Source organism: Nuphar pumila, chromosome 13 (assembly GCF_984573655.1).
Source record: "Nuphar pumila chromosome 13, dmNupPumi1.hap1.1, whole genome shotgun sequence".
NCBI classification, from domain to species: domain Eukaryota; kingdom Viridiplantae; phylum Streptophyta; class Magnoliopsida; order Nymphaeales; family Nymphaeaceae; genus Nuphar; species Nuphar pumila.
This window is the reverse complement of record NC_143261.1, coordinates 93,483,101-93,506,814: the sequence shown is the minus strand read 5'-3', so window position 1 is coordinate 93,506,814 and position 23,714 is coordinate 93,483,101. Positions and strand designations below refer to the sequence as shown.

Sequence of the window (23,714 nt, the reverse complement as noted above, 5' to 3'; positions counted from 1 at the left end):
CACTTCCCATCCCAAATACATTAACTCCCATCCCAGCTACCAGTTTCCAAACAGCCACCAGGTGGTAGTTTGACCAACTTCTTGCCAAATGCCTTCAACTCCTATCCCAGTTCCTAGATTCCAAACTGACCCCAAACCTTCCTCCCAAACAATTTTTGTAGCTGTAGAATTCCCTTATCCATCCTCCGATGATGGGCGCACAAACACTGCCTTACTATTCTTATGGATTTCATGTCTTTAGTCAAAAGGAAGAAGTATTTTAAGATAGCCATTAAGAAAGGGTATGCTCTTCTTCTAGGTAAGTGATCCTATGATAACCCTCTTCATTTGAATTGAGGTTTTTTTTTAATGCCGTTGATCTAGTATAATTTCAACACAAAAAATGCCTAGTCTAATATATTTTTTCTGCTAAGTAAAGCTATAGAAAATACATCTGTAAGTTTGGACTAAGCAAAGCTATAGAAAATACATCTGTAAGTTTAGAATGCATAGGAGAAAAAACTATTTAGGAGCTGCTCATTACTCTCTCTCTCTCTCTCTCTCTCTCTCTCTCTCTCTCTCTCTCTCTCTCTCTCTCTGTGACAGTTTATTCTCAAATCCAGCCCTCATATTTGTTAAGGGCATGGTCCTTTTGTTAGAAATAGCCACCTAGATTGTGATTTCTAAATGAAAATTACATTTTTTAGGCTCAAATATATATGAAAAATCTGAACTGTCGATTTTAAGCTTTAAAAGAATAAACTCACATTCCCCAATGGGAGGAGGATCCAAAAACTGGTTCCTACAAAATCAAACATGTAGATCACATTCACACTTTCACAATTCAAAAAGTAAATATAAAGATATCATATTTTTCCACTAAGGGGTTTCTTACCCACGAGGGTAGCAAACATTACCCGAGAAACCTGCCTAAAATGAGAATCACTTAATGTCTCCCCCTTAGTAAACTCTAGGTGAACGCTCATCTGGTAGGGGCGACTTGTGAATGTTTGACACAAGTTTAAAACCTATGGGTGGCATCTCTTGCCACAAGGTCAAAGCTGGGTGTACTCCGTGGTTGGTAGGGGGACCTCAAGGGTTTTACGAATCAGAGGCCAGCTATGCAGAGCCAGTGATGAGGGGGTTTTACCCTTAGATTATTATAAAAAAAAACGTTAGGTGAACGCTCTATATGGCAAAGGAACACACCAAGCAAGAAGAACAGTTATTGTCATATTGTATATGACATTATATTCAATCCCCACCGCACATCATGCCCCACTCTCACATTTATCCCAAGGTTCCCAAGTATGATCTTAGAGGGAATTGATCCTACACAAGATGGGTTCTATCACCTTCCCAATAAACAGCCCTGACCACTTGAGCAACCCAAGGTGGGCTCAAAACAGCTATCTATATTAGAGCAATACCTGCAGAACTTTAGTGAGAGCCTGTTAAATAAGATAGCTTCAATATTTCGTTGCTTATTCTTTTCTTAAAGTTTAATTTCAAGCAGGAGAAACCAATGAGACTCAAGTACAGAATAATAAAAAAAGTATCTCAATGAAAATGACATTGTGCGTCAATGTTGCACCTCTAAGGCCATCTGGTTAAAGAATTGAAAAACTGTTGAAAAGAAAACTTTGTTTACATTTTATTGAGCATGGCTTTGGATCGTCCGAATTTGACCTGTATACAGGTTTTTTGGGGGATCCAAAAATCAATGGCTATAAAGCCATCAAATTTTTCTTGCTCATAAAATTATATTTTTCTTCAAAAAAACTTGATTCAAGAGTCTATTCCTACTAAAGGGAGCATGATAAACACATCTAATAGTTCAGATCTATCATAAAACACTTCAAACTATGGAGCCTAACGAAAAAAGGGGCCTAATATATTCAGTTCTCATATATATATATATATATATATATATATATATATATATATATATATATATATATATATATATATATATATATATATATATATATATATATATATAGAGAGAGAGAGAGAGAGAGAGTATTTGCTACCCTTGTGGGTAGGAACCCCCTAGTTAGAACTCATGAGAGAGGTTGTTTTGACCAAATTTGACCTCATAGATGTGGTCACCATGGTCAACATAGTAAGAAACAACTCTTGGATTATAGATTTTTGACATAAAAGCATGTGTTTTGGAGGTTTGAAAATTTAGTACACTGTAGGCAATTGATTTTTCAACTCTCGTAAAATGACATATATGATAGAAAAACATGATCTAAAGGTCAATTTCTACTAAACCTGATACGTAGATCACATATGGAGGGTTCCATGTACAAAACAAATTGTAAAACATTTAAAAATAATGCATTTTTCTACTAGGGGTTCCTTACGATAGTAGCAAACATTATCCCATATATATATATATATATAGGAAAATTGGTTCCTCTTAACTGTCCGTAAAATGTGGATAGTGCTGACCTTTTATGTTTCAAGTTATATTTGGCAAATCTGACCTCTCAGAGGTGTTTAGCATGATCACTTTACTAGGAATTAACTTTTGGATTATATTTCTTAATTAAGTTGTTTTTTGGTTGAAAATTTTTTGGGTTGTTTTTCATAAAACCAACCTTATAAATATCGACATGTTTAACTTAGTGGGGATCGACTTTTGAATAGTCTGATTAGGCCGCTTACAATGTGGGATACTTTACTGAGTCATAAAATCATGTTAATTTTTGTCCAAAAAATATGATCCAAAAGCCAATTCCCACTATTTTGAACATGACCATGAGTTAAGTTTGGATCAAAACAACTTGTGCACACAAAATCCAAACTCATTTATAGGTAATGGTGTTGCTAAAGGTCTCAGTTCTATTGAGGCCTTTAGTGATGCTTCAAAATGTCGCTAAAACACCCCAACCGGCACATGCGTTATTAAAAAAATTAGCGACGTTTTGAAGCACCAATAAAGGTCCCAACAGAATTGGGACCTTTATGCGCTTCAAAACCGCCAAAGCCCTTGTTTTTTCAGTTTTACACAAAAAAACAGTCAACGTAGAGGCGTTTTTATTAAGCACCTATGGATCAAACAGCTACTAACTTTAAGGAGTTTGTTAATGTATTGGATCTTTTGAGATCCAATGGTTGTAATTGCATGCTTTGCAAATTTCCATTAAAACGAAAACTTAACATTTATGGCTCTCCCTCTTTCTATCTCACACACTTGTATACGTGGATCTCTCTCACACACATGACATGGACGACACACATACATCCATGTCCATCCACGTTGGGCATATATAGATGCATGTGAGCATGCCATCATGCTCACACATGGATGCATAGATGATGGCATGCTCTCACATTCATCCATGGATGATGCTATGCTCACACATGCATTTTTGTCTAACAACCATGTCCAACGTGGAAGGGCATGGATACATGTGTAATCATGATATCATCAGTGTCTATCCACATATGCATGTATGAGAGAAAGAGAGCTGCAATATTTAAGAAACCCATTTTTTCTTAAATATTCATCCTTGAAATAGGCCATGTTAATTTCTCTTTTAGTAAAAATTTGGAAAACATGTAGGTCCCATTTAAGTAAGCTGCATACATATTTAAGGTTCATCAAAGATGTAGAATCTCCCAAGATCTAATGGCTATTACAAGGGAGTAGGCACTTACTATATATATATATATATATATATATATATATATAGTAATGATGCGGTGCTGTCGGTACTCCTATCTAATAAAAGCTTCACATTTTCAAAAAAGCATTTTTTGTTGAACAAACCCTACATATATGATCTACCATCATTATTTAGTGAAAAACAAGTTTTTGTTCATGTGATCATAACATGCATGCGTGTTTTTTATTATCTTCAAAAATCAACAAGTCGTAATATATCAAAATTTAATGTTTTAAAAATTTTATTTTTATGTCCAAAAAACATGATCCAAAACATATTTTCTGTCAAATAAACTGTGTTAAGTATATCTATAGGGTCTAATTGAGAAGATGCAACCTACAAGTATAATTTGTAGCAGGTAGAAGTAGGTGCTCTCGGAGCAGCATAGCATTATTTTATATATATATATATATATATATATATATATATATATATATATATATATATATATATATATATATATAAGAGAGAGAGAGAGAGAGAGTAATATTGATAGGGTGCTCCCGAAGCCCCTACTCCCTAATCACATTCATTCGATTATAACAGATCCAACAGTTAGCATCAAGGGGTAATTATAATACTGCATGCCTTTGTATTATTATTGGAAACCACAAATTAAATGAGTGTGGGGAGCCATTTCCAAATCTGAAATATAAATAACGTATTCACTTTTGGTATCTCTCCCTTGCATACATGATGAGTAATCGATCATGACTCAAGATTTTTAGGTCTCTCTCCCTTGTCTTTTGTTAGTATGTACAGACACCTTTGTTTTACCATGAGTTCATCGTGACAGAGGCATACTTGATAAACCATCATCCATGATGAGGCTCCAGTTAGTTTTTGCCAACATGTACATGATTCTTGTTCAGTTCATCCATGACCTAGGGATGAGTAATGAACCAGCTAAAAAAAAGGAGGCAGTCATCCTTGTATGCATGAGAGAGAGAGAGAGAGTTACATATAATAGTGGGAGACATTTTATTTTCAGCTTTGAAAACGGTCCTCCCCCCCCCCCCCCACACACACACACATACACACACACTCATTTAATGTTCGGTGCTCAACGATAATGGAAAGACATGTATTATTTAACTCTTCATTGTAACAGTTGGATCTTACGGTTGTGATTTAGGAGTAGTGCTTTAAGAGCACCATGTCATTACTAATATATATATATATATATATATATATATAGAGAGAGAGAGAGAGAGATAGATAGATAGATAGATAGATAGATAGATAGATAGAGAGAGAGAGAGAGAGAGAGATGAAAGTCATGTTAAGTAAAATATATTAAATGGGTTTTTTGAGCTTTTCAGTAAAAATTTTCACAAATTTGACCCTATAAATGTGTTCGGCATGGTCGGTTTACTAGTAATCGTCAACCAGATTATGCTTTTTTTATGAAAAAAAGGTTATTTAAAGCCTTAAAATTTTACAAAGATTTTGAGTCTTTTATTTTTCAAACCTCTTAATAACCTAACCATGTATCAGAATCAAATGTTCTGAAAGCAAATTCCATAAAATCAAGTGCATAGATCACATTTGTACCGTCAAAATTTTAAAATAAAATAAAATAACTCACAAAAACCCATTTAGAATGTTTCATTTAGCATATTTTATTTAATATATTTTCATTACTCATATATATAAAGACAGAGTATATTTATTTGTTAAAATGTTCAGCATTTTATTTTTCATTTTTAAATTAAAATGGAAAGCCCAAAAGATGATGGAAGAATAACTTTATGCCTAATTAACCAGGACGATCCGTTTGTGGTTGCAATAATGATATCAGACACCTCAGCCCCCATCATCTTGTGAGATGATATACAACAGAATGTGAAGATGATGCCAATGCACAAAGCATGTGCCTCACAACAAATTTTGGGTTTGGTCAAATGCCAAAAAGAGACAGGTTTGGAATGTGAAGACCAAAAGGTTATCTTTGAAGTACATGAATTAGCAGAAACCCTACAATAGAAAAAAACAAAACCCACAAACCCCTTCCCCCACCTTAAAATAAAAGGGCATAGGCATTGAAAGCTGGTTGGAGGGAAAGCAAGAAAGCTTGAACTGAAGAGAGAGAGAGAGAGAGAGAGAGAGAGGAATCAAGCAATAGTAGGGCTCCACTAAAACACTCAAGTGTCACCAGGTGAGTCTCCCATCATTCTGGTAGACCACATTAACAAGACTAGCTTCAGTCAGTAGGGTCTTGATTTTCAGTCAGGAGTTCATGACTATAATCCGCAAGGGCTAGGTTTTTCTCTATTAGTTGAAAGCTGGATTTTAATAGTTGCTTTTTGAACTTGGCCTTCAACTTTGATCATTTGAACTCATTAGGGTTTCTATAGCGTCTCTACAAGATCAAGGGTGCATTTGATTGCCTCAAGTCTCAAATCCAATCCAACCAAAGTTCTTTGATTTTTGAAGGGGTTGTGGGGATATGAGATCCCCTGATTCCTTGATGGTCAGATCTAGAATGGGCACGATGATAGATCCAACATCGAACCATGAATCTACAGTATTCAAACACAGGTGACCACTAGGGATGACAGTGGACGAGGGAAAGCAGAGATCCTTTAGAACCCGCCCTCTTTGGGGCAGAGATGGAGAACATGAAAAGGAAAATGGACCGGAGATGAAGGTGAAAATAAAAACCCGTGCAGGGATAGAGGCGGGGATCGACTTACACTTTCCCCATCCGGCCCCATCTCCAATCCTCATCAGTAAAATGATTAAAATACTCTTAGTTATTTAATAAAATTATATAACTTTTATGTATATTCTTAATACTAAATTTTTTACCCTAAAACCTAAAATGACCCTTTTGGCTTTTAAATTTTTTCTTCCACTCCTTTATTCGGTTGTCGTGGTTGACCCTTTCAGCTACGGGTGGCAATCAGGTTGGGTTGGCGGGTCAGCATACCTCAACCCGAACCCGACCCGTTTATTAAACGGGTAACGACCCGCCAACCCACTTAATAAACTGATTGGGTCAGGTAAACGGGTTGGTAAGCTAGCGGGTCAGGTTGGCGGGTCAGCAGGTTGGCGGACGGGTTGGTGGGTTGGCGGGTTGACCCGCCCCGCCTAACCCGTTTATTAAACGGGTCAGCCGGGTTGGCGGGTTGGCATACCCCTAACACGAACCTGACCCATTTAATAAACGGGTTAGGCGGGTCGACCCGTTCATTAAACGGGTTTGTTTTTGCCCAATCCAAACCCGCCTAAGAGGCGGGTTGGCGGGTCGTGTCAGGTTTTGCCACCCCTATTTTCAGCCTCCTCTCAAGGCTCCTTTTGCTGTTTTTCATGACAACTCGACCCTCTCAGTGTACCGGTAGCTCTACCTCTCCTCCTCCTTCTAAGGAACACAAAGATAGGAAACGGGGACAGTAAATTTGGTGAAATGCGAGAAAGAGGACAAGATAGGGGCAGGAATGGAGACAAGAACGATAAATTTGAGATGGAGGTCCAAAGTTTTCCTATTGTGGAGATGGACCGGGGATAGAGGTCACTATTTTGAGATGGGAAGGGGATAGATACCTTGCCTCCCACCCCGGTCCACTGCCATCCGATCACCTGCAAGCACTTTTATTTAAATTCTATTAGTGGGTTAGTTTTAAAAGACAATAAGCAGGGTTTTCAAACTTACCACTAGATTTTCTCGATGAACCACTACGAAGGCGAAAATGACTAGAGGGCTGACTTTGCAAGTCTAGTCAATTTAGTAATCTGGCTATGCTCTAGGGTTTGGTTCCTTAGTGCCATCAAGAATGAGGTCTCCATGGCATTTCGAGAATCAACCCTGATTCAGGCCAAGTTGGGTCGGGTCTAGCAGCCAAGTCCTGCTCTGTGGGGTAGGTTACCAAACTTGCACTTATGGAAGGAAGAGTCGATAGTATAATCTTGCACTTATGGAAGGAAGAGTCGATAGTATAATGTGGTAGCCTGTCACTAGGAGTCAAGCCTGGTTGGGTCTAAGCCTATTCCTTGGTCTGGTGAATTTGGTCTTATAGTTCACCCCAAACTTTGAACCTAGAGAGAGTGTGTATGTATGTGTTCTACTTGTACCCAACTAGAAAATGGGTGACCAGGGATAATTGTACCTAATGTAAAAGTGGAATAGGGTGGGAAAAGGGTTAACATTCAAAACTAGGAGGGAAGGGACAAGGCTGGGACATTTAAAAAATATAATATCATTTAACCAAATGAAAAAGGAACACCCAGAAGGTATAAACCCCCAAAAAGGGAGTAAAAATATATAAAAGCAAAGGCGTACTTGTAAGAAAAGGTAATGGGAATGGGAAAGCAAGCAAATGGGGAAAAAGGATACTATCCCAAAAATAATAAAAATTCATGCTTCCCTTGAAAAGCAAGAAAACATTACTATTACTAATAAGACCAAAGGTAGGAGGGTTTCTTTACTCTTTACTCCGAAATTTAAACTTTTCTTTATTCTAATTTTTTACATTTTCGCAGCACTGTATTTTCAACCGATCATAAAGAAACGGTCTTTAAAATAAACATAAATAAAAAACAGAAAACCCTTCTAAAACCCTAAATCTTCGGGTGTTAAAATCTAAATCTCGGCGATTCTCTCCGGATTGTTTTCCCCTACAAAGGTATGATGCTCACTTCTTACATCCCTACTTCCCATTATTTTTTTTTCCATAAAATTTGTGGGTTTTTCTTAATTATTTTTTACCTCTTGGTGATTTTTTATTCTGTGATTCATTTTGGTACCTTTTGTTTTCGCTCACCAATAAACCCCAAGATTTGTCAAGAAAATACTTCTTTTTTTTACGATTTTATTTTGTTATTGCAGAAGAAAAAACAGTTTTTTTCCATTTACTTCAATTGGTTCATTAAATTTTTTCTTTGGTATAGTCCTCTTCTCTTGAGTTGAAAGATGACATTCTTTAATGGGTTTCCATTTAATTTCTTATATGTTTGTTCTACTCCATAGTCAGTCTCAAAAAGGGGAAAAAATGGTGTTGTAATTAGTTCCCAACGTCTATTTCACGGAAAAAAATAGTGGGTACTCCTGAATCTTGGTATTAGAAAATTATGTGATATTTATGTGAAGTTTCAAAGTAGGTGGGTGGTAATGTTTTTTTATGCCACTGTTTCACGTTTCTTTGTAGTAATACTCTTTGTTTTTCTTTTATGTTGAGGTTCACGCGTAGAAGTTCCATTCTTTTTAATCTCATGTTTTTTAATTTGTTGGTAGCAAAAAATGGTTTTGTATAAAAAAGTGTAAGAAATTATCCTTTTTTTTATTTTTGTTCCATCTGCTGAAGCTCATTGGAAGTTTCAGCTCCTTTTTTGCTTTTTGTGGTCATTGTCATGTCTTGTGATTTCTTTTCTTCATCTGCTTTTGGGTTTTCACAGGTGATAGAAGATGCTGATGCATGGCTTCTGGCCTTTTTTCACTTGGGTTTTTGGTGAGAAGAAGAAGATGGGGACTTGAAGTTGTGTTATTGGATTGTAGGGTTTATCGGGAGAAGGTTCTTTCAGAGCCTCTGTAAGTGTTCACAGTGTCCACTGAAGCCTGTTATTTATGCCATTGTAGGCTTCGTCTAGTGTGATTTAGTCCACAGCTGGCTATTTTTTAACTGTTCCCCATAGGGAAACAACACCCAGAAAAGAAAAAAGAGAAAAGGGGAAAAAGGGTTCATCAGGTTTTTTATATAGACGGTTTCAGACTGCTTCAGTTGGCTCCTTCAGTCACAGTTTGGTTTGTGAGTATTGTGGGTGGAGGAAGCTTTTGCCTTTGTAGGCTTCTTTGCCTGCTTAGTTTAGGCAGGAGAATAAGATTCAGTGTAAGACCAAGCTGTGGTTTGATTTCTGTGTATGGAAGGTAGGGAATCAGCACGGTTAGCATCGTCTGAGTCCCCTGTCATGATGATCGGCTCTGATACTTACGGTTCGAGCTTTCAGAATAGTTCCATGGTTTCCCCACCTCAAGGTGGTGTGATGCAACACACACGTATTCCATTTAGTTCAGCAGTTACTTCTGCATCTAAACCATCTGAGTCTTCATCCCCATTTCGAGGGGATTCTTCAACACCTACCATGTTGCATGGCATGAATCTGAGTGATCCAGTTAAGAAAAAGAGAGGTAGGCCTAGGAAATATGGTTCTGATGGTACCATGGGACTGGCTTTATCTCCACTGGCTTCAGTTCCAAGTTACTCTACACCATCATTTAAGCGGAATAGAGGGCGGCCACCAGGGTCAGGGAAGAGGCAGCAACTGGATGCATTAGGTGACAAACTGTTTAAATGTGGCAACTTGTTTCAGGCCTAGCCATGGACTGCCTTTGAACTCTTGTTCTGACTGGATTGCTAAATAACAGGTTCTGCAGGAATTGGTTTCACTCCTCATGTAATCACTGTCAAAGCAGGGGAGGTGAACATTTCTTCGAACCATTTATTACTCTTCATTTCTTGTCTGTTATATTGTTAATGAACTCTGATTGTTAATCTTATGTAAGCTGCTTCCCTTTACCAAATTCAAGAGTGTCAGATAAGAGCTGTCATGTTCTTGACCTTTTTGTCTTTCTTGTCCTTTGCTTAAAGATGTGCATTCTGTTCTGCAATGCACTTCTATGTCTGAACTTTTTTATGAAGTCTCGTACTTTCTTTCTTCTTTGCATGCTTATACGTGCTTACTACTTACATCATGTGCACAGGTTAATCATGCAATTTGAATTGCTAAAGATCAGATTGTGGAAACTATCTGGTTAGAAGAATGTAGAGCTGGAGTTATCCAATTTCTATTTAATTAATGCAAAAATTGTAAAACACTAAAATCTCTAATGTTGGCATTTAGGGGAAGAAAAAAAGAAATCTAAGCGCAATTAAGTCCATGTTTGTTTGTTTGTCAGATTGTTTCTTTCGTTGTCATAGTAATACATAACCAAGTTTGATACAGTTTTCAACATGCCACGAGTGACTTCTTATGAAGCTTCTATATTGGTGGATTGGAAAACCTGAAATTTTTCTGAAGCCAATTTAGATGGAAATTACAAAGATAATCTCCTGATAGTGCAAATTACCATACCATACATAGGGCCATTTTTGCAAGCGGGGACATGACCAGTAATCAACTTTACTTTTAGCATGTTTTTAGGCATATTATCAAGTATCGGACTTGATTATACAAGAATATGAAGTTTGGCATTAAGGACATATTTTGGATTTTCCGCAAGTCTGCGTTTGAATGTCTTGGATCTTAAATCCAGCGAGGATTTAAGATATGAGGATCTCAAGAATGCACATATTAAAGTTTGGACTAACATATCTTCCCTGATTTCCCTTTGAAAAGCAATCTCAAATCCCTAAAACAGCATGGATTTGAGATCCACAGTTTGAATTGCTCAGGTCTCTATGTGGACCCATATACTCAGATCTAAAAGTCTGAAGCAATTGAACACCCCCTGAAGTTTTTAGAGTTATCCGAAATTTATTTTTGTTTGAAGATATCAACTGTACATCAGAAGTGTATCTAGGTGGGTGACTAAAAATAAAATTAAAATTTTGGAATCTTTCATTTCAATTATAAAAAGTTATAACCATTATTTAGAAATTTCAGCTATTTTAAAAGCTCTAAGATGTTTTAGAATTTTTATTTACAAATGAACGAATATGTTTCGGTGCCTAGGCACTGCCTAGTGATTTTGACTACATAAGACAGAATTTAAAATTTTTGACCTTTCCAGAAGCTGCTTAATTATGTTAAAAGATAAATTTAGTGGAAGTCGGTCAATAAAAAAACTCAGGGTTGAAGAAGATAACTGAAATGGTCAGAGTTACACTATCCTAGTTGAGTGTTCTCAACTTTGATCTTGTGGGTGGTTATCCCCAGCTTATCAGGAAAAGAGAAAAAGAAAAGGCAATCAATAAAACTCACTGGAACCTATGTAGTCAAAAGCGCCGACTAGGCACCGACCTATGTCACCTGGGTATGGGTACGGAGGGTACAACACGGCAATTCCAAAAAATGTGGGTATGGGGACACGGCTATATATATATCACATAAATGCAAAATAAATTCAAAATAAACTGAATATAATCTAAATATATATGTTATATCTAAAATATATATTATATACTGAAAATATAATTATAAATTATTAATTGAATACAAACTTATATGTACAGAGGGTAAAATGACTTGTTCTGTGTTAAATTATGTATATATAAATATATATATACATATACTTATATATATACATTTGTATATATATAAGTATATATATGTATATATGTATATATACATAATATATCTCTTTTTATTTTTCTGTACAAACCAAAAACCCGATAGGGGTGTTTTGGTAAATCCACATGTACCTTTTCTTTTTTTTTGCTTTTTTTCTTTTTCTTTCTTTTTCCCCTTTTTCCTTTTTCTTTTTACTTTTTCAGTTTTTGTTTTAAAGGACCATAAGGGGCCCCACCTAGCTAGTCGTTGGGGCCCCAACAGTCATATTTATGACCGTTGGGGCTCCCAACGACTAGAAGGGAGCCCCCTTTATGGTCTTCCTTTAAGCTCTCCTCCTCTATATATAGAGGAGGCTCTCCCTTGTAAATGTATTGGGTTTTCACCCTTCTCTTCCTTTTCTTCAATAATATCCAACTTATGACTTTAAGTCATTTTCCACTTTTGAGAGTTTTGTGTGTGCACATTTAGTGTTTGTGCTCTTGGTTCTAGTGGTCACTCTTAAAGAGTGCTTTTTGCTCTATTGGTGCTTCCGCCTCTTTTCATTACATGGTATCAGAGCTCGGTTGGTGATTGGGCTTTTCTTTGTTATCTTGGAACGTGTGCCTCTCAAATTTTTGAAGGAAGGAAGGATATTTGGTGCCGATGGAACGTGACTCTAAAGTGGAGCTTTCTTTTAAGCTAAATGGGTTCAACTATCTCATGTGGGCCTCCGCTATGGAAAATCATCTAAGAGGTAAGAAACTTTGGGGTTTTATTATGGGAACTACTCCCGAACCCTCTCTTGTTCTCACCAAAATCGAAAATGAGGTTGAAAAAGCTTTAGATGGCGATGAGCGCATCAAAGCTATTAATGACCATCAATCCAAAATTGAGGATTGAGAAAGTAACCATGCCAAAATTTTGGCATGGTTTATGAACAATGTAGACCTTAAAATTTGTGCTAATATTGCCAAATTTAGAAGGGCCAATGAGGCTTGGTTTTTCCTTAAGGGTATGTATACCCAAAAGGATCTTGCTCGACAATTTTTTTGTCAAGAAAAAATCTGTTTCACCAAACAAATGGATATGAGTGTCTGGGACTATTTTAGCTCTCTAACCCCTCTTTGGGATGAACTTGCTCTTCTTGAGCCTAAGTGGGTGGCTCCGGAAGATATTGAGTTAAGAAGGGAACAAATTGAAAAGGAGCACTTTTTTTAATTTCTTCATGGTCTTCGCCCGGAATTTGAACAAGTTAGGGCATATCTTCTCCATAGAAGCAAAGCTCTACCTATTGAAGACGCTCTTGCCGAAATATGCCAAGAGGAAACTCGACTTGGCTTAAGTGTTAAGAGTGATGAAGTTTTGGCCGTTACTAGGCCCAGATCAAATGTTAAAGCATATAGACCTCCTCGCTTTAACAAAAATAGCAATGGGCCTAGAAAGGGAATAATATGCCATTATTGTAATGAACCGGGGCACATTAGACCGGTTTGTCCCAAACTTAAGGGAAAAGTAGCCGCGGTTGGAGAAAATTCTCCAAAGAAGGAAGGAGAAAGTGCCAAAGAGGGAGATATCAAAGAAACTCTTAATCATATCTCTGAAGTTCTCCAACATCTTCTCAAGACTTCTTCTTCAACTTCCGGAGCCGCCATCGCCTATTCCTCATCACCTCCAGGTATGTGGATACTAGACTCTGGTGCTTCTTTTCATATGACATCTCATAAAAACTCTCTTTCAAATGTTTTTTCCGAACCCATATCCTCTTGTGTTTCAACGGTCGATGGAACATCATTGAAAATTGAAAGTATTGGAACACTTGATTTTAAAAACTTTTTCATTCCTAAAGTAAGAATCGTTCCAAAAATTAATTTAAATCTTTTTTCTGTTTCTCAAATCACCGATCATGGATGTCAAGTCTCTTTCTCACCTAAAGATTGCACCGTGCAGGATCTCCAGTCAGGGAAGCTGATTGGGCAAGGCCATAGAAGGGGTGATCTCTATTTTATGGACTTTTTGACTCTTTCATCTAAGTCGTCTTGCAATCTTGTAAAAGACAAAAGTATTGGAATTTGGCATGATAGACTTGGCCATCCAAATTTTATAAAAATGTCTCTTTTTCCGTTTTTGAACAATACTTGTAAAGACAATCACATGACTTGTAAAGATTGCATTTTTGGGAAATCTAAAGCTACTCCATTTCCTCAAAGAAGTTAGTTTACCACTCGGCCATTTGAACTTGTTCATTCCGATGTGTGGGGACCTTCCCCTATTTTGTCTAAAGGAGGATTTTCGTATTATGTGGTCTTTATTGATGACTTCACTCGATTTACGTGGATTTACTTCCTAAGTCGCAAATCCGAAGTTTTCTCCTTCTTTAAAGAATTTCATGCAATGGTTAAAAATCAATTTTTGAGAAATCTATCTATTCTTAGGTCCGATTCGGGAGGCGAATATATGTCCAATGATTTTCAAAGCTATTTAAAAGAAAATGAAATTTGTCACCAACGCTCTTGTCCCAACATTCCGCAACAAAATGGTCTTGCGGAAAGAAAGCATAGACACATAATAGAAACTACAAGAACGTTATTAATTTCAAAAAATATCCCAAAATCCTTTTGGGCCGAAGCGGTTCTAACCTCAACATATCTTATCAATAGAACTCCTTCATCCTCTTTGAAAAATCTTTCTCCATTTGAAAAACTTTACAATATGTCTCCCGATTATAAAAGACTAAGAATTTTTGGATGTAAATGCTTTGTTCTAACTCACAAAAATGATAAACTTTCTCCTAGGGCTATTGAATGTATTTTTTTGGGATATGGCGAAAAACAAAAAGGTTATCAATGTTTTGACATGCTTAAGAACAAACTTTATATCTCAAAAGATGTCACATTCCTTGAAGAGGAAAATGGTTTTTCGCACAAACCAAATGAAAATATTGATTATTCCTTTCTATTTGACTTGTTGCCTTAAGAAAACATCATAGATGATCATACTGATCCTAGTGAATCCCTTAGCGAAGAACATTTTGAACATCCAAATGATGATCAAAACTTAGAAGAAAATGTTTCAAGTCAAATACAAGTCTACTCTAGAAGAAATGAAAGGAATCCTCCTTGTGCCCTTGAAAAATTCTCTCAAAGTGAGTCAATCGAAGAAACCTCCCAAAGAAAATCAAATCGTATTTCCAAAGTACCAAATAGATTTGTTTCTTATGATTCTTTTTCCCCTAACTTTCGAGCATGCCTACTTGCTCTTCACTCCTTTTATGAACCATCTCACTACAATGATGCTAAACAATATGCTCATTGGAATGAAGCTATGGAACTAGAACTTAATGCTCTTAAAAGGGCGCAAACTTGGGAAATCATTGATCTTCCCATTGGCAAAAAATCCATTGGATGTAGATGGGTTTTTAAAGTAAAAACTAAGAGTGATGGTTCATTGAAAAGGTATAAGGCTAGGTTGGTAGCCAAAGGATATGCCCAAGAGTATGAGGTAGATTATGATGAAACTGTTGCCCCAGTTGTTCGAATGACTAGTGTTTGAGTGCTTATTGCTATAGCCTCGGTTAAAAAATGGTCAATCTTTCAACTTGATGTCAAAAATGCCTTTTTGAATGGTAATTTGAATGAAGAAGTTTATATGGAACTGCCTCCAAGTATGAATTTAAATGGAAAAATTTTGAAATTAAAAAAGGCCTTATATGGACTTAAGCAAACTCCTAAAGCTTGGTATGACAGGTTTAGTAATGTATTAATCAATTTAGGTTTTTCGTCTTGCTATACTGACACTGCTCTTTTTGTTAAAAGGACAGGTGACTCCATTATTATGCTTCTGTTGTATGTTGATGATATGATCATCACTGGGAATGACAAAAAGGGAGTAAATGATGTTAAGTCTATGTTAAAAGAAACTTTTGATATGTCTGATCTTGGATATTTGAGATATTTTTTAGGAATTGAAGTGGCTTATTCCGCGCGAGGATACATCTTATCTCAAATGAAATTAGCTGCAGAAATTTGTACCAAATCAGGAATATCTGATGAAAAGAAAGTTGAGACTCTCGAAGTTATCAATGCGAAACTGAGACTTGAAGATGGTGTTCTTCTTGAGGATCCAACCCCCTACCGACAATTAATCGGATCCCTCACCTATCTATCCATCACATGTCCAGATATAGCTCATGCGGTTCATGCAGCAAGCCAGTTTCAGCATGCACCTACTTCGGTTCATATGGCGGCCGTAATGAGAATTGTGCGATATATCAAAAATACCATCTCCAAGGGGCTCTTCTTATCCTCTTCCTCGTCTCTTGAATTGACTGCTTTTACTGATGCTGACTGGGGAGGAAATCCCAATGATCGTATCTCAATTACGGGTCTTTGCATTTTTTTAGGTGAATCTCTCATTTCGTGGAGATGCAAGAAGTAGCAGAAGGTCTCACTATCATCTACTGAAGCTGAATATCGGGCTAAGGCAATGACAACTATGAAAATCGTATGGCTCAGAAGTCTCCTTGGTGACATGGGCGTTCCCATTTCTACTCCCACCAAGCTCTGTTGTGATAACAAAAGTGCGATATACATTGCCAGCAATCACACATTTCATGAGCGGACCAAGCATATCGAAATGGATTGCCATTATGTTCGAGACAAATATCTCAAAGGGACCATCACATTACCATATGTCACTTCAGAATATCAACTGGCTGACTTCTTCACCAAGGCGCTCCCAACTCCACGATTCATGTTTCTTCTTGGCAAACTTTCGGTCTTCTCCTTGTAAAGTTTGAGGGGGCATGTTAAATTATGTATATATAAATATATATATACATATACTTATATATATACATTCGTATATATATAAGTATATATATGTATATATGTATATATACATAATATATCTCTTTTTATTTTTCTGTACAAACCAAAAACCCGATAGGGGTGTTTTGGTAAATCCACATGTACCTTTTCTTTTTTTTTGCTTTTTTTCTTTTTCTTTCTTTTTCCCCTTTTTCCTTTTTCTTTTTACTTTTTCAGTTTTTGTTTTAAAGGACCATAAGGGGCCCCACCTAGCTAGTCGTTGGGGCCCCAACAGTCATATTTATGACCATTGGGGCTCCCAACGACTAGAAGGGAGCCCCCTTTATGGTCTTCCTTTAAGCTCTCCTCCTCTATATATAGAGGAGGCTCTCCCTTGTAAATGTATTGGGTTTTCACCCTTCTCTTCCTTTTCTTCAATAATATCCAACTTATGACTTTAAGTCATTTTCCACTTTTGAGAGTTTTGTGTGTGCACATTTAGTGTTTGTGCTCTTGGTTCTAGTGGTCACTCTTAAAGAGTGCTTTTTGCTCTATTGGTGCTTCCGCCTCTTTTCATTACATTCTGGTGTCGACACAGGGATACGCTTGTCGACATGGGTACGGAGGAAAAAATAGTGTCCGGGTACCATAGGCACCGACTAATCCGTCTATGCATAAGTAAAACGCCTAGGCTTTGCAATTCTACGTGAGTACCCTAAAAGGTAACAATTTTTCCAACTAGGTGCACCCTAGTCGATGACTAAGCTGCCCTCGCCAAGACACAAGGGCAGTTTAGACATTTATTATTATTATTATTACATGTATTCCGCTATTTTCGTATATATAATTATATATATGTGCGTGCATTTTTTGTGATTTGTTCTGTGAAATGATGAAAGCATGCTTAGTTAATTATATACATATTGATTATGTTTTAATATATGTGTTTTTGTTACTTTCCTTTTGGGATTTTTTCTGTGAAACATTAAAACCATGCACAGTTAATTTTAATTGATTATGTTTTTGTATATGTGTTCATTACTTTGTTTTTGATGAATTTTTCTGTTAAAGGCTCAAAGTGAGATATATGTGTGCTTTTTATTTGTACATATGTGTGAGTTTCTGTGAATTTTTTCTATAAAAGCCTAAAAGCATGTTTGGTATTAAAGGTTCAGAGTCACTTGTGGCATGTTGATTATGCTATGAATATAGCATGTGTGTATGTGTGTTAAAATCAATTTTTCTGTGAAAGGCTGAAAGCATATTTTGTTAATTATACTGAATATGTTATGAATAATTGAATATATATATATATGTGTGTGTACAGTTATATATGTATATTTTGTGAAAGCATGCATAATTTTGTACTTGCAAAATGAAAATATCTTATTACAAAAAGAATTAAACATATTTTTATGTATATTTGTATACTTTCGTATTTTTTAACTAGTCCGACTAGTCTCGCCAAGTTCTCAACTAGTCTTTTTAGGGGTCTACCGACTAGGCACCGCCTAGCCCTTTTGACTATATAGACTGAAACCCTGTTGCAAATGGACATTGCCTTTCCTTTTTCTTTTTTATTTTTCCCTGTTTTATTAGCAGGCTTGAAACTTGATAATCGCATTGAGATGGCTTCAGAGCTAGACTTTTGTTGTAGTTCAGACATGGATGCAGAGGCAATGGAAGTTTAATAGTTCTCTTGTGAAATCACTTGTTGGATTTACGCTTTTGAGTCATGAACCAAACAACATAGCGCTAGTTAAATATGTGCATCACAATACAGATAAAACATGCCAAAGAAAATGAATTGATGGAAGTTTGGCTCAGTAACTGACACTATGGTAATTCAAATGGTAAGAATAAATAGAGTTGTACTTTAATTTTAATGTGTATATCAGTTTTGCTGGTTGTCACTTTGCAAGCATGCCTTGGTATGAAACTTTATGCGAACCTTTGATATGGGCTATGGACTCATTTGTCACTTCAATATCCAGTTCTATGTTATCGGTCACTAGAATTATATGGTGTCCTCCCAAAAGAGAAAAGTCGGATTTATTTGATGGATGTTCCATAACATGCAATTTTGCTTATGACTATGGAAAGATAAAAATTATATATTGAGATATTGTAACTACTAAGTTGAAGCCTCTTAACGCTAGCAATATTACTGGTGCATTTATAAAGACAATATATTTAAACTGTGACAAACTTGCCAAACCATGACCTAAATTTACAAGAAATGGACAAGTCAAATGGATTAGCTTGAACCAAGGTTGTCTCTATCGTGCCGTATCATACAATACGGTATGATGCATATCGTTACTTTTAGGGTTTACGATACGATACACACTCGTATCGTGATACAAGTGTATATCGTATCCTTATCGGGTGTATTGTACGATACACCCATGTCAATACACTCCTGTATTGTGTTGTATCGTACAATACACCTTCAGCTCACTTTAAAAAGGCCAAAAATTATTTTTTTTATTTTGGATTTTAAATACCTTTTGAGGACCAACTTTTCCATTTGTCTCGAGATCATTAGAAGTGTATTTCCACTCTTTTTCACCCAAATAAGTGGGTTAAGATAAAAAAAATGCATTTCCACCATTTTTTCACTCAAGAGAATGGGTTAAGGTAAAAAAAAATTATTATGAGTAGAATTACAAAGCTACTCTTCAAAAAAATTTGCCTCAAGGGCGCTGCTCCCCTACAACCCCCCCCCCCCCCCCCCGCAAACTTACCGTGAAAGATTTATATCAAGGTAAAAATCAGGCTCCACACTCTTCCAATAAATATGACATTAGTTGATCCAACATAGCAATGGGACACTCAAGTAATGAGTGAAAATCGAGTACAACTATTGTCATAATATTTTTGTTTAGTAGTATGAAAGTATGAGTCTTGTAGCATGTTCTTAATTACAAGATATTTAATATTTTGCATTGTTCTTGTGAGATAGTTGATGTTTGATGATGTCTTATGCAACTCATAGAGACATAAATGCTTCATAAATTTTATAGTTGCATTTTGTACAATTCATCATTATTTGATGTGATGATTTTTTTAGAATTTTTACTAATTTTTTCTGTTTTTTTTTGTTTTTATTTTTATTTTTTTGGATTAAAAAAAAATCTATTACAAATTTACGATACGTTTACGATACAATGCGGTGTTACTATTGGCCTGACCGATACAAGTAACGATACGCTACTTACAACCTTGGCTTTAACATTTAATAAAGTAAAGAATCAACCTTGAAAGTGGTTGTAATGAAATTTGCGGAAATACAAAACAAGGGCCTCTAAGGGCTTACGAGATTATAAACACAAAGTGAACATGCACGTGCACACAAGTCCAACTATGGGACAATACAAGGGCACAAAGGCACTACACAAGCGCTAAGTGCATTCAAGACAACAAAGAATTTAAAAAAGGAACACAAGACCATAAAAAATATATATTTTATTGGGCAAGAATGCTTAAGAGAAGCATTAAAGAACAAGAGGTAGGGGGTCACTCCTATTTATACACGAGAGGTAATCTCAAATAGAGTTGTTGGACTGTTTTAATAGTTATAAATATAATTGTTGGACTGTTCCAACAACTCTATTGACTAGTCAACTCTATGTTGACTAGTCCAAAAAGAACCCAATAGCTCTATTTGGTCTTTAACCAAATAGTTTCTATAAAAAAATGACAAGAACATAATAAAGTAAAAGTACTAATGTGCCTCTAATGGGTGCAACGCCGCAACTTATCACAAGGATTAAAATGACCAAAATACCTTTAATAGGTATTTACATATTACATCATTATAAATAAATATATATACATATGTATATATATATATGTGTGAATACATACAACTTAATACACTCCCTCAAACTTACGGTGTGATATATCGAAAGTTTGAAAATACAAAAATAATCAATGAGAAGGATTCAAGTCTTCAAGTATCTCCAATGGAAATCTCTATCTTTATGACATAATGGAGAATTTTGCAATTACAAGTCTTTAAATGTCTTCATTGGTGATCATCCTCAAACGCCTTCATCGGCTATCTCTATTTTCACGATGCATCGAAGATTTTCATTTCTCAATCCATCGCAACTTTAAGAACATCTGGAGAACACAAAACAAAGGTCCCAACTACACAAAAGAATGTATTCTAACCAAATAGTTATAAAGTTTCAAAACAAATATGTATATATATATATATATATATTGAACAAGAATAACACTCAAGTAGATTTTTTCAAACAAAGTGTCAATATTTTTTAAACAATCATTAAGAAAGAAAAGAGGAGCATACCTCAAAGAGAAATTTTTATAAAATCAATTTTAGACAATCATAAACTCAAAATCAACATATTTTTCAAGAAAACATAAATATTGATCATAAGAAAATTTAATCATTAAAAACGTATAAATTATCAAGAAGAGATAAACAATCATGTATTAATAATATCCCAATTTTTTAGAAAAACACATCAAATAAAACAAAAACAACATGCATATAAAGTATAACATTTCAAAAAAAGAACCTTAAAAAAAAAGAGTTAATTAAATTTTTGCATGCAACAATGTAAACAAGATAATCAATACGAAACATATATATATATATATATGCAATATTTTTAATGCACATAATAATGAATGAGAGCAATCTCATAAATCACAACCCATTAGAATTCACTCACACAACCAAGAATGGGTTTAAGTACAAGAAACCAAATAACAATCTTTAAAACATATATATATATATGTTATTGATGCAGAGCACGCCCCCGATCCAACAACACTCAGAAGTCGTCTCGGGTCTGAGACCAGACCTGAGACCCGGATCCAACTGCAGCCAAACCCTTTTAAATAGACCCTCTTAGGGTTGCGTGCGCAGAGAAGAATCAACTTGGAGCAACCGTCTCTTCTTCTGCAGCTTTTCTCCTTTTCCTATTGCATGTTTCCCCTTGTCTTTACGTTTTCTTATTGGTTATTTTATCTGTCATGTTCAACAGCCTTTACATTTCTTTACTTGTTATTTCCTCTGTCACGTTCAATTGACAACAACCTTTTGAGTAGCTGCATTTATGTTTCATCCCTTTTTCTTTAACTTTATTTCTCTCCCATTGTTTATTCCCCTTTATTGAAGTTTGTTCCCTTGTTTGGTTGAAGACCATATTGAAAATATAAAAGAAAAGGTATCATCGGTGGTTATTCTTTTATTACTTGCATACTGCATACGATTGGGAAGGTCGTGCCATCATCCCCACCCAGTCAAGTGCGTGTGCGTCATAGCTGATCCTTCCCACTGCATACGACTGGGAAGGTCTTTATTTTTGCGCATCGCACGAACACGAGGATCGTGACTCGTCAGTCAACATCAAGGAACGTGAAGCCCGGTCCCTCGCTGCATCAAAACGTTCGTTATTCATTGTTTCTTTGAAGTTACATTGAAATCAATAAAAGAAAACAAGCACCATAGAGTTATCGGTGGGCATTCCTCTCTATTTCTGCACAACTCACGATCGTGAGGATCGTGCATTCATCAGCCACTGTCAACGATCGTGAAAGGCCGCCTCCCGCGCTGCATCAGTTATCAATGAAATGCATGAAATTTTACATTTTTCCATATAAGAAAAGAACTAGTAAAAGTTTAATGCACATAATAATAAATGAGAGCAAACTCGTAAATCACTACCCATTAGAATTCATTCACACAACCAAGAATGGGTTTAAGTACAAGGAACTAAATAACAATCTTTAAAACATATATATATATATATATGTATGTTATCAATGAAATGCATAAAATTTTATCAATAAACATTTTTCTATACAAGAAAAAAAAAGTAGTAAAAGTTTAGAAATTTCATTGAGAGATTTTAAAAATCCCACAAATATTAAGAAATAATATTTTGCAAATCTCAACAATAGTTCAACCACCACAAGTGGTCACTTCACTAGACCTCCAAACCTTAAAATTCAAGTTTATCAACTAATAGAACAAGACAATGCCACTTATGAGCTTTTAACAAATACACAAAAAGTATGAATAACCAATGGGTGCACATAATTCACCAAGTTAACAAAACATCTCTTGTCTACATAAAATAAGACTTAAATAAGAGACAAATCGTGTCGTATTGTGCGATACGATACGTATCGTTACTTTTAGGATTTACGATACGATACACACTCGTATATATTGTACTTGTATTGGGTGTAGCATACGATACACCCATATATTGTCTCGTATTGTATGATACAGGTTTGGCATACTTAAGAAGACCCAAAAGTCTATTTTTTTCAATTTGGGTTTAAAAAGCTTCTTTAGAGTTAAGTTTGTAATGAGATATTGCGGAAATATAAAGAGTGCATACAAGCACATACAACAATGAATAAAAGAGAAAATATCACAAGTCCACGAAGGGACAATACAAGCACAAGCCTTTAAGAAGGCAACAATATACAAAGCCTCTTATTGAAAAGAGAGAGGAGCTCTCCAAGATAAAAATACACAAGGGGATCACCCCTATTTATACAAGAGAAGGAGGAGGAAAAAGGAGGGCCAAAGGGCCTCAAAAGGAGAGCCAAAAGGGGGCTCCCATAGAGTCGTTGGGAGCCCCCAACGGTCACATTTGTGACCGTTGGGGGCTCCAACGACTTCTATGTTGGAGCCCCTTTTGGTCCTCAAAAATAATAAAAAGAAAAATAAAAAAATAAATAATAAAAATTACATTTGATCAAAAAGGAAAAAATAGTTGTTTTCTAAAACAACTGTGAAATTACAAAAATACCCCTATCGGGTATTGATGTAATAAACAGAATATATATATATATATATAATAGGTACATTTTAACACCCCCCCTCAAACTTTACGGGGGAAGGACGGAAAGTTTGCCGAGAAGAAACATGAACCGAGGAGCTGGAAGAGCTTTAGTGAAGAAGTCTGCCAACTGATATTATGAAGTGACATATGGCAGAGCAATAGTTCCTCGTAAAAATTCGTCACGAACATAGTGGCAATCCATTTCGATA

At 35.8% G+C, this 23,714-nt stretch overlaps 1 protein-coding gene across 1 annotated transcript in view; it reads left to right on the top strand.

Annotated features, from left to right (window-relative positions):
* Positions 1 to 8,408: 8,408 nt before the first annotated feature.
* Positions 8,409 to 23,714, top strand: part of LOC149819232 (AT-hook motif nuclear-localized protein 10-like) — a 32,768-nt gene continuing 17,462 nt past the window's right edge. The window contains exons 1-2 of the mRNA XM_089985343.1: positions 8,409 to 9,930; positions 10,021 to 10,073. Of these exons, the coding sequence (XP_089841469.1) occupies positions 9,516 to 9,930; positions 10,021 to 10,073 (468 nt within the window). The 5' untranslated portion in view covers positions 8,409 to 9,515. The remainder of the gene's footprint in view (positions 9,931 to 10,020; positions 10,074 to 23,714) is intronic.